A 19,093-nucleotide genomic window follows, 5' to 3' on the forward strand; every position below is an offset into this window, starting at 1 on the left:
TATTGGAACTAATAACAAGTAACAAGGTTGAATTTTAAAACCTATATTTTTCTTATTTAAATTTGAAAATATTAGGATCGATATAGATTTTATCAATATCAGATCTTCATGTTATCATTATAGCAACATCTTGAATCTCTTATTAATTTTGATGATATTATTTGTGTACTTCTTTCATCCTGGGTACTAACAGTTCTCACTCTTAGTAATTAATTTCCTAAGTAATTGTATGTGCATTCTCTTAATAAATCTAGATTGTATGATGCATTCTTTTCTGTCCTCTCAGTCCCACATTTTCTAAACTTCTTTCTTAAGCCAACATACTTTAGAACCTCACTAGAATTATATGGTAAGTAATTGATAAAGCATATCTATATCATTGTAGAGAGCCCAAAATGGATTCCTAAATCAAGATGATAATTTTGCGTTAAAAATTGGGTTAAAAATGTTTCTGGATGGTTCATTAGTGCTATCTAATAACCAGAGACATTTTTATTGTGAATTCCTAGAAAAAAAAAATTCTAACCTAAAAATAAACAAAAACCTTTAGGACATTTTTTTAAGGATTTCAGATGTTAGATCCAGAACCAATGGATGATGCATTCTATACAGGACCTTTGATTCATTCTTTTTACTTCATTAAATGTCAAAAGCTACCTATTTCTTCCTAAAAATCTATAGTCAAAAAACCCAATGGAAAAGAGTGTATTTAATATCCTCATATATGTGTTAATAAAAAACATAAAATATAGTAAATCCAAACAATTATTTAGAAACCCTGTTTGTGTTTTGTGTGATCAGGTTTGTTTACAATCCCAGTAGGTTCATTATACTTTAGAGTACATTTTTCTCTATGTTTATTTATATTTGGTTCATTTACATTGTGGTAAAGCCATATGTGTTTCCCAAATCTCAAACTACTTGGCTTCAACTAATTTGAATATTTCCAATGCCATAGGTTATTGGAAAAATTAGAACACAAACAAACTTCTAAATAAATCATCATGGAAATATGATGAGTGGAATATACTGAAATCTTTAACTGAATGAATCATACTTTTCTGGTTCATTACATGTCCTTTAAATATAGCACAATTTTAGCTTTAATTTTCACAAAATTTAAAAAGGAACCAGTGAGCTATGCCATCAACTTCCAATAGACTAGAGTGTAATGCCCTACTTACAGTATGTATAGTGTAGTATGAATGCTGTGTTGTGTGAAGGAATTGTGACCCTTTAGCTTCATATGATATTGGTACTCTTTTATTACATAGAGTTAAAACTAATTTTCTGATGGTTGTTTTAAATGCATTACCCAGAGTGAAAAAAAAAATCAAGAGTAGAAAAATGATAAAGTGTTGCTACAGTGCTCCTCTTTCTCCCAGAAAATGGAGATTCCTTCTCCCACAGGATCACTCCTGCCAAGCCCCCTGGGAAAGGGGCCAGCGTGGGATTACTCTGCAACCTGCCAGACTGTCTGGCGACTGCTGCACACCATGGGCCAGGTGTGATCAGCAGATCCAAGATATGCCCGTCCCCCAGAATGACCCACAGCTGGCATGGGGTTGTATAAGTGGCCTCCAGCAGGAAAGGAGCATGTGCACTCCATTGCCAGTTGCAGCACAATCCACCACTCTTCCCTCTCTAAGTGGCAGACAGGTAGGCCTAGGTGTTGGGGTAGCAGAATCTCCCATGTAGAGGCAACCTTGGAACAGTCGTTTATGGGGTATGTTCTGCATGATTTGGGATAAGAAATGTTGATCACAGAAACTTAACCGATTGCCAGTGTTTGATCCCAATTTAATTTTTGTTCATTGACATTGGCAATGGGGTGGGGACACCTGAGTCACAGGGGAGGGAACCTCATAATAAAGTGCCTAATGGTGGGATGTCTGGCATGGTTTTTAAATTGGGTGCTTCAGTTTTATTATGTTTTAATTTTTAAATATTTTTTAATTTAAAGTGTGGGAATACCAATAGTCAAGCAGAATGTTGATGACACTATTGATAAATTCTAAATTACCCCACACATACACACACCCACATTTTTTAAAAATATTAATTCTGGGGAAGATTAAATAACTAAACTTGATTCTTAAAATAGCATGGGATTTGAATTGAGATTTGCTGAGAGTAAGCTTTAAACACAAAAATGGCTTCTGTCGAAAAGTATCAATTTCCCTTTAATTTAAAGGCACAGATGATGAGAATTCCTGTAAGAGAAGACTGGTTTGGGAGTTGTGGCAAATAGGGTTTCTTTATCTCCATGGGTTGGGTTTGTAAGAGTTTAAGGGGGGAAAAAGTCTTAATGGGATGTGAAAAAAACACGGCATTTTTTTGTAAACTTTGTCATCCACATGTAATGGACTAGATTCTTATTCTGTCTTATATTCTTTCTACAATATAAGGCAAGCTGAGAATGCATTTTCCTAACTAAAACTGCTATATATTTCCTTTGTATTTAAATGACCCATTTAATTTCTAATATAGTCAATAATCAAAGCATTAACTATTATTTCTCTTACTGGAATTTACAACCAAATCAAATTAAAATTTAATCATTACATAAGAAAACCACAGCTCTGTATACATTCAAAATACCACTTCTAAATGCCCTAATTATGAGCACTAATTCTTTCTTCATTATTTGGGGAGTCTCCAACATCTTGCAGCTGCTATTTGCATTTACTGCACTTTGTTTAGATCTGAGATATAGAGAATATTGTGAAACATTTCTATTTCCCAAAATTAAAATAAATAGCATTTCAGTAAATATTTTGCATTTTAATAAAATGTATATGTGAAATGAGCAAATACTTTATGGTGAGTGATATACACAACATTTGGTAAGAACATAATTGACAGATATTTCCCTCCTATGTGTATAACAAATGAATTTACATATACTTCCATCCCATATTATAATAAGGGAGTATTTTTAGCCTATATATATAGAAATATAGAGAAACTGCTTTTGTATTTGGCATTACTGTTATTAATATAATTTAATTGTGTTTCTGATCATGTTTATTCATTTCTGAAGCACTCACACACCAGTTGAAAAGTGGGAAGGGAAAACGATCTGCAGAGAGTGTAAAATATGCTTTTACAGAGCTTATAGATATAACAGAATTATAAAATTATTGTTTAATTTAACAATAAATTATAAACTATTATGTTAGCTTATGTTATAAAAAATTGAAATCATCTCATTTAACTCAATAAAATTCACATTTTAGACTTCTAGTATTTCTTCCACAAGATGGTACAAATATGTCCTATACCTGTAACAGAGAATAGCTCTGAGCCAAGTAACACATAGCATAAACTGGAGTGAAAGAGCTGAGTTTGAATTTGGACATTGCCGCCTATTAGCTGTGTGACCTTGGGCGAGTAACTTACACTTGTCTGAGTCCCTGAGTCATTTTTCCCCTATAAAATGGGAACATGCTTTAATGGGTCATGAGATTTAATTATAATCATAAATTATTAATTAATATTATTAATCATTAATCATTTAAAAACATGTGGTAAATAATGAATAAGTATTATTCATTAAATAACTAATACTAAAATAAATACCCCTGTAAAACATTTTGCGTGGTGCCTGATGCATAGCAAATACTGAAGAAATCATAGCTGTTGCTGCATACAATCTGAAGAACAATTTAGACAGTCATGGGTATTGTGGTTAGACATGTATAGTAGAATCTACAGTGCTAAAGGAATCCAGATTTTAAACTACATAAGGAGAATATGACATTAGAAGTAGTATCTAATCTCTGCATAGAACCCCCAAATTTTCAAAAGTCTATCACATATGTTACCTCAGTTTAGCTCTCCATTAACACAAGTGTGTGGGAGAGAGACCATCACTCCCATGTGGTGTCAGTGGAAAACTGACAGTCTAGGTAACTCTGGCTTCTGTTTAGGTCTTCTGCCTCCAGGTCCAGTAAGTTCTGCTGAGAGACTAGTAAATGGGAAGCAAGGAGCTTGTTGTCTAGGTGCAACAAATCCAAGTTTTATGAGACCTGAAATTTCCACAGTTTTCAGAGGGGCCTCTTTAAGACAAAAATATAAAATAACCATGTGAATACATATGTAGAGTTTCTCACAAGGCTTTGGAAAGAACACAAGCAAGTGACGAGTCCCAAAGCTTGAGCTTCATTTGCTTTAGATTTAAAAATTTTTACAGGGATAAAATACCCAAACATATTCCGGTGATGTGACCACAGTATCACATTAATTTGCTTATAAAATAAACAGAAAATATTGGTACCATAGCCATTAGCAAATAGTCATGTAATTGTGTCAGATGGGACATAGCATCTATAAAAAAAGAGATTACATTATTCAGTGAAGTACTTAATTCAATTAAAGAACACTTCACATTCTTGCCTTTGATTTAATTAGAAGCACAATTTTAGCATTGAGGATACTTTAAGGTACATAGAATTTTAATTTAATGACCTACATGAAAATATTTTTCATTCATATTCTGCTGGTTATTAAAAATTAAAAGATGTTTTTAATTGGCATAATAGTCATACCATTCTATAATTTACATTTTTAAATGTAGAGATTGACTTTTAGTCCTTTGATATCAAGTACTTTGAAACAAGTTCAACAATATAATTTAAAATACAGATTTAATTTGTGATTAACGTTTCTACTACAATTCAAACAACATATCCAATATGCGTACATTCAAATGGACCTTGGCTAATATGGAATCATTCTTTTCATGTTTATTTAAGAATGCATTGTAAATTAAGTACCCTTAAGTATATTTATATTATACTTTAACAACTTATACTTTTTCTGTAAAGTCTAAATTTTTCTTGGATTATATTTTTGTAGTTTTATTTCTATATGCTATTAATTTCATCCTTATTTATTTGGGAGTTTAAAAGATTAAATTATATTTAAACAATACTTACACTAGCAAAATTATCTGGTTTTTCATCAGCTTTCCAACAATTTATGGGAAAAATAATTTTATATTTTTGGTACTGAGAGGAATATTAGAAATCATCTAGGGAAGTCCAATAGCAGTACTGGAGAAAGAAAATGAGCCACAAGAAAGATGAAACACTAAAATGACAAAGTTGGTGGATTTGCTAAAGCTGCAGATGAGCAAAAGTGTTTGAGTTCATATTCATAATCCTCAGCTCTATACCACCACCACAGTCTCTTACATCCATGAATTACAGGGCTGTGTGGGGATGGATATGTGTGTGTCCTTCCCTCTTTCCTTCCTTCTCTCTCATTCCCACACTTCTTCAGCTTGTCTTCCACCTGCTCCTCCTCCACCTCTCCCCCACACACACTTTCCACAGACACATACTTGCCACAATCACATAAACCATTCCATTCTGTAAAGTTGGTTCTACTCAGATGCAAAAAGTCATGATTTTTTAACAAGTCTGGCCAAGTAAATCTGCCCCTTATTTCCCTCCCAATCCTTTTGAATCAGCAATAACAATTAGTATCTATTCCACTTAAGTAATATTATAAGTGTTGTAATGTTTGAATATTCTATATGGAATGTCTCATACTTTCTCTGTCTAAATTAAATGAGAAAAATAATCATTAATAATCATTAATATATATATGATATACCAGAAAGGAGTTCAAGAATGGAAATAACTCTCTGGATAGACATCAGCCAAAACTTACACGTTTGCCTGCAATATCTTAGAAAATGTTCACAATTTTTTAAATTTATCTTTATTGTAAGATATTACATATAAAGCACATTACTTTATTAGGGTAAAGATTAAATTTAAAGCCACCCTGAAATATATTCTCTTAAATATTAATAAGAATTAGCTACCCTACCTTTTGATGTAACATGCTAGTTAAAATAGAGCTGATATTTGAGTAGCAGATAATGTCACCTCCCAATTTTTTAAAGGATAATTCACTCTACTTGTAAATCTTTTGGGGTCTCCTCCATCACCTGCATTAATATTTCAAATATATTTTAACATCAAAATAATGATACAAATAATTAAGTTAAGGAAAGGAAGAGCCTCTGAAGTATAAAAGCAGCTAATAATCACAATCAAATTTTTCAGAGAATACCATTAGATGCTCCTTAAGTGTTGGATGTATTGCTATTTCAACCATTATAGGGTAGGTCTAAAGATAGGATATGAACCCAAAATTGGGTTTAATCTGCAAGGGTGGGTAGGGGTGGAAAGTCCCACAGGTAGAGAGAGAGACAAACACTAGGTCTTCTATTCTACAGAGCAATTTCTCAGCCAGCTCCACACTCACTATACTGCATTTGCTTATGCTACTACATGAAAAATGGAGTAGTTTTGTGAACATGCTTGCTGAAGGTATTTTTATGTTAAATTTCTTTTTATAAACTTCTAGGTTGAAATAAACCTAAAACGATATCCAACTCCTTACCCAGAGGATTTAAAGAATATGGTAAAATCTGTTCAAAATCTGGTGGGTAAGCCAAGCCATGGAGTGCGTGTTGAGAATTCAAATCCAACTGCTAACACGGAGCAAACTGTGAAAGAAAAATATGAACACAAGTGGCCTGTAGCCCCAAAGGAGATTACAATGGAGGTATTTCAAGGTTATTGGTAATTGCCAGTGTGGTTTGGATTTTTTGAACAACTAAATGATATGTTATCTTTTTTAACTGAATAGATTTTCCTTAAAAAGTACATTTTATTTCCCAAAGTATAAATGTGGTCTCTCTATGATTTCAAACTATGAGGGTTGCATTTAAAAAATCACTGATAAATGATACCCTCATGGCCTAAAATCATTAATACATCTCCAAAAGTTCCAATACACACAGAAAAAAATAATTTGCTCACCCAGCTAGCCCTGGTCAGTACATGCATTATGTCATTTTCATGATATCCTTTTGGCAACACCAAACTTTTATTGTATGAGTCATTAGAAGTGGCTAAATGAAGATTTTTTTTATTCTGTAAATCTCAGTACAATTCAGATTCAGAGACAAAATTTTTTTTAATGTTTTTGTGTTTTGGTTGCAGTCTTTCTAAGGAAACACTACTATTAACAACAAAAAAAGAGGAGATAACTTAGAAATTCAGCTTTTTTCAATTTAATCATGTGAGCTGCATTTCTATATTTTAGAATGAGTTATGTATTCATCCTTATCAATTTTTTTGGTCTGAAAAGAATTCAACTACATGTATGCCACCTCTGCACTCTCTCATCAACTCTTCAGATAATTTGCTTATCACCTTTTATCTTCATTAGAAACATAATTGGTGTGAAAACATCTAGAACTTGCTATAACTGCTTCTCTAAAATTTATATTGGCAAAACTCTTTTACAAATCTGCATTTCAGAGCATCAATTTGTTGCATTGATTAAACACCAACTGTATGTTTAGCACTGTGCTAAACCCTGTGGGGGAGAGAGAGAAAATATAAGATGTGTGCATGGTTTCCCCACTCATTTAGGGCCTAACCAGGTAAACCTAACAAAGATGAAGTAATTAGGAAATACATGAAATATGATTATAAGGTTGGTTGTGTGATGGAGAATATAATACTCTAAGAAACTAGAGAGATATGCAATCATTGCCTATCAGTTAAAAAGTTACTTGAAGCAGCTTAATGTTGAACTACATATTAGTAATTGGGTGATTATTTTAAAGTCAAAAAGAGAGGATGGCTTTCCAGGCCAAGGGAAAAGCTTGAGCAAAATTAAGCACGATGTGCAGATCTGTCAGTGGAGGAGATTCCATTCCAGCCAGCACAGAAGAGAGGCATTCACGTGGATACGTAGGGAAGAAAATTTAAGTAAACATTCATTTTTGTTGCCTTTTTCTCTTTACTTATAGAATCAATATTATTTACTTTTCCTTTCCAAAATAGTATAGCTGTGCAACATACTTTTCTTTAATGTCTGAGATATTGCAATAATATAAAAAAGGCAGAAAAACAACTTCTGGCAGGTACATAGTAAAAATATACCTTGTATTTAAATCCCATGTAATCACAGTTTAACATCAAAATAACTGTGGGATCATGATAATTCATAAACTGAGTAATTTTACTACAACTAAAGAGATTCTAAAATTGCTTAATACAAGGATGTAATAGGTGAGATAAGAAAAAGATGGCTTTGGTCATGAAATGAATACTCATCTTAGCAGAGAAAATAGATCTTAAAATGGTCCCACAAGTACTTCCAGTAACAAGTCCATAACTAAATTTGATGTTTCTTCCCCTCACTTGCTTCTGCACCCGTATTCCTGATCTTGATCTCAGCTGGCACCACTATTATCTACTTCTTTACTTAAGCTAGAAATTTGGGTGGTATTCTGATTCCTTTTCCCTACTTTTACCTTACTCCTTCCTGCTTCCAAACAATCACCAAAGCCTATACATTTTTAGCTGTTTCTCCTGTATCTTTTCAGGTCCTCAACTATGTCTTGCATTAGTGTAAAAACTGTCAACTTCTTGGCTCACCTTGTCCTCAGCTTCCTCCTGGCCTTACTAATGATCTTTCTAGCACAAATTTAATTCTGCTCTCCTTTCTAAATTTTTTTTATTTATTTGTTAATGTTTGGTTGAATTTATAGATTGCTTTAGGTAGTATAGACATTTTAAAGATGTTAATTCTTCCAATCCATGAACACAGAATATGCTTCCATTCATTTGCACCTTCCTTACTTCCTTTCTTCAGTATTCTATAGTTTCCTGAGTACAGGTCTTTTACCTCCCTGGTTAAATTTAATCCTAGGTACTTTATTTATCTGCTGTTATAGCAAATGGGATATTTTTCCTGATTTCTGTTTCTGATATTTTATTGTTGGTGTAAAAAGATGCTTTTGATTTCTGAGTATTGACTGTATCTCACTATTTTTCCAAATTCATTATTAGGTCTAGTTTTTTGGTGGAGACTGTAAGGTTTTCTATGCACACTATCATGTTGTCACCAAATAATGACAGTTTTACTTCCTCCTTTCCAATTTGTATGCCTTTCATTTCTATTTCTTGTCTGATCACTGTGGCTAGAACTTCCAGTACTATGCTGAATAACAGTGGTGAAAGTGGATGACCTTGTCTGGTTCTAAACTTAAGGGGTAGGTTTTCAGTTTCTGCCCATTGAGTATAATGTTGGCTGTAGGTTTCACATATATTGCCTTTATTATTTTGAGGTATGCTCCTTTGATTCCCACCTTTCTGAGTATTTTTGTCATAAATGGGTACTGAGTTTTATTAAATGCTTATTCAGCATCTGTTGATAGGATCACGTGATTTTTGTCCTTCATTTTGTTTATGTGGTGTATTACATTTATTTATTTGCAGATATTTAACCTTCCTTGCATCCCTGGGGTGAATCCCACTTTATTATAGTGTATGATCTTTTTAATGTATTGCTGAATCTGCATTGCCAATATTTTGTTGAGGATTTAAGCATCTATGTTCATCAGAGACATTGGCCTGTAGTTTTCTTTCTTTGTTGTGTCTTTACACAGTTTTGGAATTGGATGATACTGTCCTCATAAAAAGTTTGGAAATCTTTCCTCTTCTTAAGTTTTGGGGATAGTTTGAGAAGGGTAGGAGTTAGTTCTTTTTGAAATGCTTGGTAAAACTCACCTGTGAAGCCATCCAGTCCAGGGCTTTTGTGAGCAGGGAGTTTTTTTATTAGTGCTTCAATTTCACTAGTTGTTATCAGTCTAGTCAGGCTTTCTGCTGCTTCTTGATTCAGTTTTGAAGATTATATGTTCCTGGAAATTTGTCCATTTCGCTTAGGTTGTCCAATTTCTTGGCATATAGTTGTTCATAGTAATTTCTTACAATCCTTTGTATTTCTGTGGTATCATTTGTAACTTCTCTTTCATTTCCAATTTTACTTCTTTGGGGCCTCTGTCTTTATTTCTTGATGAATCTGGGTAAAGGATTGTCAATTTTATCTTTTCAAAGAACCAGCTCCTGGATTTATTGATCCTTTCAATAGTTTTTTTTAGTCTCTATGACATTTAATTCTGCTCTGACCTTGATTATCCTTCCTTCTACTTGCTCTGGGCTTTGTTTGTTGTTGTTCTCTAGCTTTTGCAGATGTAGAGTTTGGTTGTTTATTTGAAATTTTCCTATCTTCTTTAGGTAGAACTGTATTGCTATAAACTTCCCTCTCAGGGCTGCCTTTGTTCTGTCCCATAGGTTTTGGGTTGTTGTAGGTTCATTTTCATTTCTTTCCTGAAACTATTTGATTTCTTCCTTGATCTCATTGTTGACCCATTCATTATTTAATAACATGGAATTTAGTCTCCATGTATTTGAATGTGTTTTAAGTTTTTCTTTGAGGTTAGTTTCTAGTTTCAATCCATTGTGGTCTGAGCACATGCTTGATATGATTTAAATTTTCTTGAACTTGCTGAGGCTTATTTTGTGTGCTATGTGGTTTATCTCTGAAAATGTTCCACATGCATTTGAAAAGAGTGAATATTTTGCTTCTTTGAGATGAAAGGTTCTGTGTGTGTTAGTGAAGTCCATTTGATCTAGAGTGTTGTTCAGTGCCACAATATCCTTGTTGATTCTTTGTTTGGAAGACCTATCCATTCTTGGCAGTGGGGTGTTAAAATCCCCAACAATGACTGTTGCTGTTGATATCTTTCTTCTTTAATTCTGTAGTTGTCAGACTTCTATTCAATTCAATTTCTGACAGTTCTGAGTGATGGTTGTTCTATATTTTAGTTGTGATTTTGATGTGTTTGTGGGAGAGCCAAGTCTCCTACACTGCTATCTTGACTAGAAGTATCCTTCTTGATATCTTTCTTGAAGTCCTCCAAGATTTTCCTTATATATTTAGGTGTTCCTATGTTAGGTGCATATGTGTTTATAAGGGTTATATTCTCTTGCTGAACTAATCCTTTTAGTATTATGTAGTGACCTTCTTTGTCTCTTTTTATGGCCTTTGTTTTGAAGTTTATTTTGTCTGATATACATATTGCTACCTGAACTTTTTTCTCATGTCCATTTGGTTGGAATATTTTTTTCCATCCCTTAACTTGCAGCCTGTGTAGATCTTTTGTTCTGAGGTAGGTCTCCTATAGACAGCATATATGTGGGTCATGTTTTCTTATCCATTCAGCTACCATATGTCTTTTGATTGGAGCATTTAATGAATTTTCATTTAAGGTTATTATTGATAGGTGCTTATTCATTGCCACTTTTTCCATGCCTGTGTAACCTTCTCTCTCTCTCTCTCTATCTCTCTCTATCTCTCTTTCCCTTTCCTCTTTCTTTCTTTCTTTCTTTCTTTCTTTCTTTCTTTCTTTCTTTCTTTCTTTCTTTCTTCTTCTTCTTCTTCTCCTTCTCCTTCTCCTCCTCCTCCTCCTCCTTCTTCTCCTTCTTCTTTTTCTTCTTCTTCTTCTTTTCATTTTCTTTTCTTCCTTCTAGCAGCCCCATTAGCATCTCTTGCAATGCTGTGTTGGTGGAAATATACTCTTTTAGCTTTCTTTTTGTCTAGTAAGCTCTTTATTTCACCTTCCATTTTAAATGGGAACCTTGTTGGAAACAGTAGTCTTGGGTGCTGGCCCATGCTTTTCATTACTTGGAATATTCCATGCCAATCTCTTCTGGCTTATAGTGTTTCTCTTGAGAAATCAGCTGACAGCCTTATTGGAGCTCCCTAGTATGTTACTGGCTGTGTCTTCCGTGCTGCCTTTAAGATTCTCTCTTTGTCTTTAAATTTTGCCATTTTAATTATTATGTGTCTTGGAGTGGGTCCCTTTGATTCATCTTGTTTGGGACCCTCTGTGCTTCCTGAACTTGTGTGACTTTTTCCTTCACCAATTTAGGGAATTTTTCTGTCATTATTTGTTCAAACACGTTTTCTACTGATGGCTCCTTTTCTTCTCCTTCTGGTATTCCCATGATATGAATATTGTTATGTTTCATGTTGTCCTGAAGCTCCCTTAAATTATCCTCATTCCTTTTGAGTCTTTATTTTTTGTTTTGTTTTGTTACTTTGACTGGGTATTTTTTCCTACTTTGTCTTCCAGATCACTGCTTCAGACCTCTGCTTCATCTAGCCTGCTTTTAATTCTTTCTAGTGTATTCTTCATTTCAGATATTGCATTCTTCATTTATTCCTATTCTTATTCATGGTTTCTATGTTCTTTTTCATGCTACTGTAGTTCCCACTAAGTTCCTTGTAGCTTTCACAAACTTTCTTGTACTTCTCACTGAGTTCCTTGAACATCCTTACAACCATCATTTTGAACTCTATGTCTGATAGATTGCTTGCCTCAATTTCATTTAGCTCTTTTTCTAGGGATTCCTCCTTTCCTTTCAGTTGGGGGTTATTTCTTTGTCTTCCAATTTTAAGTGACTCTTTTTTTTTTGTTTCTGTGTCTGATAGCTCTGCTTTGACTGCTGGTCATCATGGGTGGCCTTCTATTGGACTCAGTGGTACAGTCTCTTTAATCTCCTGACCTGGATGCTTAGGGATACCCTTTATTCAGTTTATGTGTGTTCTCTTGTTGTACTTGGGCTTTGATATTGATGGCTCATTCATTGGTGGGTCCTGCCCTTTGGCTGTCTAAGTGGGGGTCACAACATCTTGTATGCTGTTGTACAGGTGCTAGTTAACAAAGCAATACCACCCAGAAAGCCAAACCCACACCAGCAATATCAACTGCAAATAAGCAAAAATTAATAAAGGTTGAAAGAGATTAAGAATATTATAAGATAGAAAAAAAGAATATGAAATGACTGAAGGAGAGAAAAGTGATTTTGAGTGAGAAGAGGGAGGAGAAATAATAAGAGTAAAGAATAGAAACAAGGTGAAGAAAGGGAGAAAATAAAATTTAAAGCATAAGTAAAAGGGGAAGGGTGATGGCAAAATGAAGGAAAGGGAAGAATATAATATGAGGTTTGAAATAAAATTACAAAAATTGTGAACCAATAGGAAAAAAATTAGAGAAAACCCACAACAAGGTCAATAATGACCTATAAGCAAAGATTAATAAAGGTGGAAAGAGAATAAGAATATTACAAGGAAGAGAACATGAGATGTCCACAGTAAAGAAAAATTATTTTGAGAGGATAGTGGGAAAAGAAATAATAAGAGTAAGAAATAGAATCCAGGCTAAGAGTAAGGAAAAAATAAAATCCAAAATCAAATAAGCAAGGGAAGGAGGAAGGCAAAATGGAGTAGGGCAGGGAGAGAGTAACCTATGAGATTTGAAATTAAAAAATAGCAAACAAATAGTGAACAAATTGAAGGAAAAAGAGCAATAACCACAATATCCATGCCAAACAAGCCACAATTAATAAAGGTGGGAAGAAAATAAGAATATTATAAAAAAGAGAAAAAGAATGAGAGCTGATTAAAGAAAAATAAGATTAAAATATGTAAAAATATAAATAAAAAGAATGAAAAATAAAAGATAAAAAATAGTGAGTTAGTTGGAATACAGTTGAAGAAAACAAAGAAATGTTAAAGGACCACAGGAGAGAAAAAAATAATGTAAATTCTGGAAAAGAACAAGGTGGAATTTATCTCAGCAGAGTTTGACAGTTGCCTTCTGTCTTCTCCTTTGGGATCCACCTCTGGCTTTGTATCAGCTAAAGGTCCAGGGGTGGATCATCCAACTTCTGGCAGCATCACATGTACCATCTTCACTTGCCTCTAGAGGGGCCTTTTGTTGTGATCAGGAGGATGAGGCCCCTGCTTCTCCCCTAGGAGGCGCTGTTCAGTCTTCTGGGAAAATTGTGGTTTTGTTTCCCCTGCTCCTGTGCCACCTATCTTGGTCTGTCCCAGCTTGTTTCCAATAATGTATAGTTTCTGATGAACTAGCTGTCTGTTTCAAGGAAGGGGCCAGTCTGTGTAAGAGGATCAGTTCTTTCCTGTTTGGTGCTGTTGGCAGCTCTGTGTGAGAGACAAGGCTAGGCAGAGCTCTGATTCCCCTTTGCTGCCCCAATTTCTGATCTTTCTACCTTGCGGGCCTCAGTGGAATAGGACCCTAGGGACTAGTGTAGTTTGTCTTCCTGAGAGAAGTTCAAAATGAATCTATTTGGAGAATCTATTGCCTTTCTCCTGCAAATATGCACCTTGCAGGGGTTTCTTAAGCCTGTCCTCCTAAGCTTCCCTGTTAGATGTGGTGCTTGCAATTCTGCAGGAAGTGGGGGCTGGGTACAACCTTCCCTTCCCATAGGTTTGAATTCTGTTAGGGAAGGGGGTTCAGCCTGGCTGTAAATAATCTGAGGCACTCAGCTCTTGCCCATCTAATTCCTAGACCACTGCCCTCACAGTAGACACTGTCCTAAACTCTCCAGTTTGCATAACCCCTGGCTTGCTAGCTGCACTGGGCTGGGGCCAGAAATCCTTTTGCTGTGCAATTTTCTGCTCTCCTGCCCAGCTGTATTCACTAGAAGCAAACCATACTTTCAATCTTGTCCCTTTGTTGTCAGGGCAGCTGCACACAGAGTCCCTGCCCAGCACACTTCAGCTCCCCTTTTAAAATGTCTCTCTGTGGCATACCCACTGCAGCACCAAGTCACTGTCCAGCTTTCCAAGCATGCCCCCTCTCCAAAAAGCCAGAAGTCTCTCAGGGATATGGCTGACCACATCCTGCCTCCATCCAACTCAGGTACATATAAGAGTACCTCTCTCTCTCTGGCACTCTCCAAGCTGGCATTTGGCACTGCAGCTATGGACATGCTACTTGCTGTGTGTGTGTATCCTGGATCTCCCCAACCTCGCACATCCTCCCATGTCACTCTTGGAAAGAGTTTGTGGACTCCCTGCTTGAGACTGGGATCCCCTGCCCTGGGAGGGGAGGGAGCCACGAAGCTGCAATTTCTAACCAATCTCTCTGCTGCTACAGGCATACACAAGGTATTTCCGCTATGACTTATAAAATCTCTTTACCATGCGTTGTGAAGCATCTTCTGTACTCCTTGGCTCAAAACTTCATATCAGCTAAGATTTCATTGATTGTTCATGTTATTTGTCAGAAGATCAGCCAAGAATCCTAGTTGGGGCAAAAGCAAGTGGACTCAGCTTCCACTACTTGACCACCATCTTCAAACCCCCACTTCAATATCTTTTCTGCAATTGAGATTCTAGATCAGCGGTGTCCAACCTATGGCCTGTGGTCCGCATGTGGCCCAGGATGGCTGTGAATGCAGCCCAACACAAAATCATAAATGTACTTAAAGTACTTAAAATGAGTTTTTTTGTGATTACCTGTTGCAATGTGTTTAATATGTGGCTCAAGACAACTCTTCTTCTTACAGTGTGGCTCAGAGACACCAAAAGGTTGGACACCCTGTCTAGATCTTTTCCCAACTTTTAGCAATTTAAGAACAAGGAGAAACTGTTGCTTTCAGTATCATCTTCTCTTTTGAAATCACTGTACCCAAATTATGGTGCTACACTCCATGTTTTCAGCTTCCAGATAATAAAAAAGATAATCAGGTATCTAACTAATCAGTGTATTTTAAGCATTTCCATTATATGTTTTGCCCTTGTATACCATTTTTGAGTGATTATTTAGTTCCTACTGTCAAGAATGTGGAGGAGCGTATCACACAGGCATGGTATATTTTTGTATGTAGTTAAATGTGGAAATCCAAGGGGAAAAAAAAACAAACAACTGAGGTAGGCAGAAGCAGAAGCAGAAAACGGGGGGCGGGGGGGGGGAAGTAGATTACAAATATACAGCAGGAAATAGGGAAAAGGAAAGGTCAACACTTATTGGTCACTTTCTATTACAAACACTATGCCTAGAGTTTTAACTATGCTAAACAGAGAATACAGCCGGTGAAGCCACATGAATAAGGAAAGAAGATAGAAGGTTCTCCTCTGCTCTCATTTTCCTTTATACATGCTTTGTGGGGTTTGCATTTGCTTTTTCTTCACTGTCTTACTGCATTCAGGCTGCTATAACAGAAACCATAGATTGGGTGGCTTATAAACAAAGCACATTTATTTCTCACAGTACTGAGGCCAATAAGTCCAAGACCAAGACACCAGCAGGTGTCATGTATGGGGAGGGCCTGCTTTCTGGTTTGAAGACGGCCATCTTCTCTCTGCGACTTCCCATGAGGGAAGGAGCCAGGGCGCTCTCTATGGTCTCGTTTACAAGGGCACTAATCTCATTCATGAAGGCTCTACCTCACCTACTAAAGACCCCACCTGCAAATACCATCACAGGGATTTTAACATGAATTTTGAGGGGATACAGAAACTCAGTCTGTAGCTCCAGCTCTTCACATGGGTAGACATCCTCATCTTTTAATTTTTAGCTTAAATATTATTACTTCAACAAAAAAGGCCTTCCTAAAGATCATCCTGATCTGTAGGACCCTCCTATCACCCTGCTTATTTGCATTAATTATAATTAAAACATTTAGAATTATTTTATTTATGAATTTCAGACGAGAAGGCGGGCACCATGTCTATCCTGTCCATTGTCTGCCCAGGGTCTAGCACAGTACCTTCTATAGAATAAGGGCACAATAAGTATCTGCTGAATAGTGAGTGACTGATATTGCCTAGTGTTGTAACTCTAGTAACATGTCTGTCTTTTCATCAATAGGAAGTTTATTGAGGGCAAAGGCAATTTCTCTGACTTTTTGTTGAATCAGTGATTGGGTGTTGGCCACCATATCTGTCCACATTTTAACACTTTTTTGTTGAATAAAATGTAGTTTAACAACAATCTACTATTTGTCCAATAAAATGAAATCTTCTTAACTCTGATGATCTAATACATTATGTTATGTATATTAATACATTGATATAATGTAATAAGTAAAGGTAAAAATATTATGATGGAGAGTACTGTGGAGAAAGAAAAACAGGGAAGGAGGAGGTAAGGAAGGAAGGAGAACGGTGCAGTGAGTAAGGCTGTGACATGAGTATAGGCTCAAGGTTCCTGGACTCCTGGTGTACAAATGCCCCTAGTGATTTAATGATTTTGATAAAGGACCCTAGGCCGAAAGAAATACCTGACAGTTCCACTTTTTAAGTAATTAGGTTCGAACAACATAGTATATATCTATGCCTTACTTAGTGGTCATTGGAAAATAATGCACATAAATTACAAGTGAGCATAATATTTTTATTTCATTTCTCAATAACCAAAACTACTTATTAAAGGAATGTGTACACCTGTTGGACACCACCTACCTTCCTACCTTGGAAGCATAGAGATACTGCACTCTAGTTTCTGCTTCCCATTTATTTTCAGGGGGCACCTGTTTGATCACCGCAACCACCAAAACCCAGCTTCACAAACATTGTCATCAGAGGGAGTGTGCAATCTCATGCTGAACTGAGAGCTACCTGGATGAAGGTAGCAGTTCACACAGCATCTGAGTTATGTCAGATATTGTTTTGCTTCCTCAAATATTTTAAATGACCTATGTATCCCTGTGAATTAGTAACAGCACCATAGGTGCCTCAGAGCACAGTTTGGGAACAAGGAGTTCTTTGTAGTCTAGCAGACACTAATTCAAATATTGACTCTACCTTGTTTTCACCTGTGTGACCTTGACAAGTCACTGAAACCTTTCTGAGCCTTGATTTCATTATCTTAAAAATACAGATAATATTATATGATGTCTCAATTTCCCAAAATTTGCACACAAGCATCTCTGTTGAGTTGAATTATAACTGCTTTTTTGTATTTAGACAGAGTGCAACTCTTGAAACTTAAAAAAAAAATAGAGATAACAATAACACTCAAAGTTTTGTGGAAATGAAATCAGATGAAAACAAGTATTTACATACAGCCCAAGCAGTCTTTTCTGGCACAGAGGAAAGATACAGTAAATGCTGATCTCCCCCTCCAAGAGAAAATGAGGTGTTATTCTTGCCCCACCCTCTTTTAATCCTTCTGTGAGTCGCTGCCTTGCATTACAGGAAACTCACCGGATACCTATTTGCCAAAGATTCTGCACTTTTCCTCTGTTAGGAGACTCAGTCTGATTTTTTTACTATAGAGGAACCACATCTTTCTCCTGTTAACAGAAAATAGTCAATTATCCTTAAAGTGTCCTTAGAAGCTTTTATTAATACTAGGCCTATTCTCTCAAAAGTTCACACATAAACTTTTTTTTCCCCTTGGACTTCTTCCTTAGGCTCCCTTTCACTACAGCAGTAGCAGCCAAGGATTAGTTTGAATGGTGAAATGTGGTTAAAAAAAAAAAAAAAAGAATTTTACCTTTTTGTTCCCCTCCACTTCTGTCTCCTCACCAGGAGGAAATAATGGGACCCCCATTAAATTCTATTTCCTACCAATAACTTCTCCCACATTTCCAACATGAACTTAATTCCTCTAGCCTTTATGGAATGTATAGAGAAAAAAGTTAATAACTGATGTTTTTCTGTTGAACAGTTAACTTTGTTTTGTGAAGTGCACTTGAGAAATGAGCTTTTCTTAGGGTATACAATCTATCATACCCAGCATCACACAGAAGACCTTCAAGTAAGACATATCCCAGTTCAAATCCTGGCTCTACCACTTTTGAGCTGTGTGACTTGGATTTATGATTTTACCTCTTTGAGCCATCATTTTCTTATCTGTAAAACAAAGATGATAATAATAAATAAGCTGAAAGTAATGAATAATAAAAATAATGTTATTTAAATGGTTAACAGGGACAATATAAGATGTTCAGCGTAGTAGCACAGTAGCAGACATGTAATAGTTTCTCTAGAACAGATGCCCATCATCATCATCATCATTATAATCATTGTCATCATCATCATTTCATTCATAAACATAAGAGAGTCTAACTGGATCAGTAAAATCCATTATTCTTGCTTCTATAGTGTTATTCTTCTAGGTGGTGGGCCACAGGACTAGAGAAAAAAAGCAAGTTCATGATTAGCTGATATCATCCTCTCTTCTTAGTCACTAGGGCTCTTTTTGATTCCAAATAGAAATTCTTTTTTAAAAAATTATTCTTGAGTAAGGTCAGACACTTGAATCTGAGTCAGAGCATAGCTACCATGCAGAGCTCGAGTCACAATTTTGGGGTAAAGTGTGAAAGTTTAATCTAAACATACCAGATAACTTGATTACTGAATGTCTAAGGCATAAGGGGAAAGAATAGTAAAACCC

General features: G+C 35.6%; 1 protein-coding gene across 2 annotated transcripts in view; it reads left to right on the forward strand.

Moving 5' to 3' along the window:
- LRRC7 (leucine rich repeat containing 7) overlaps positions 1 to 19,093 on the forward strand; it is a 483,504-nt gene that overhangs the window by 376,441 nt on the left and 87,970 nt on the right. For both annotated transcript variants that reach the window (XM_024565449.3, XM_024565450.3), the window contains exons 16-17: positions 1,411 to 1,659; positions 6,385 to 6,585. In XM_024565449.3, coding sequence (XP_024421217.3) covers positions 1,411 to 1,659; positions 6,385 to 6,585 — 450 coding nt within the window. The remainder of the gene's footprint in view (positions 1 to 1,410; positions 1,660 to 6,384; positions 6,586 to 19,093) is intronic.

The sequence above is a fragment of the Desmodus rotundus genome, chromosome 3, assembly GCF_022682495.2.
Source record: "Desmodus rotundus isolate HL8 chromosome 3, HLdesRot8A.1, whole genome shotgun sequence".
Classification (NCBI taxonomy): Eukaryota; Metazoa; Chordata; class Mammalia; order Chiroptera; family Phyllostomidae; genus Desmodus; species Desmodus rotundus.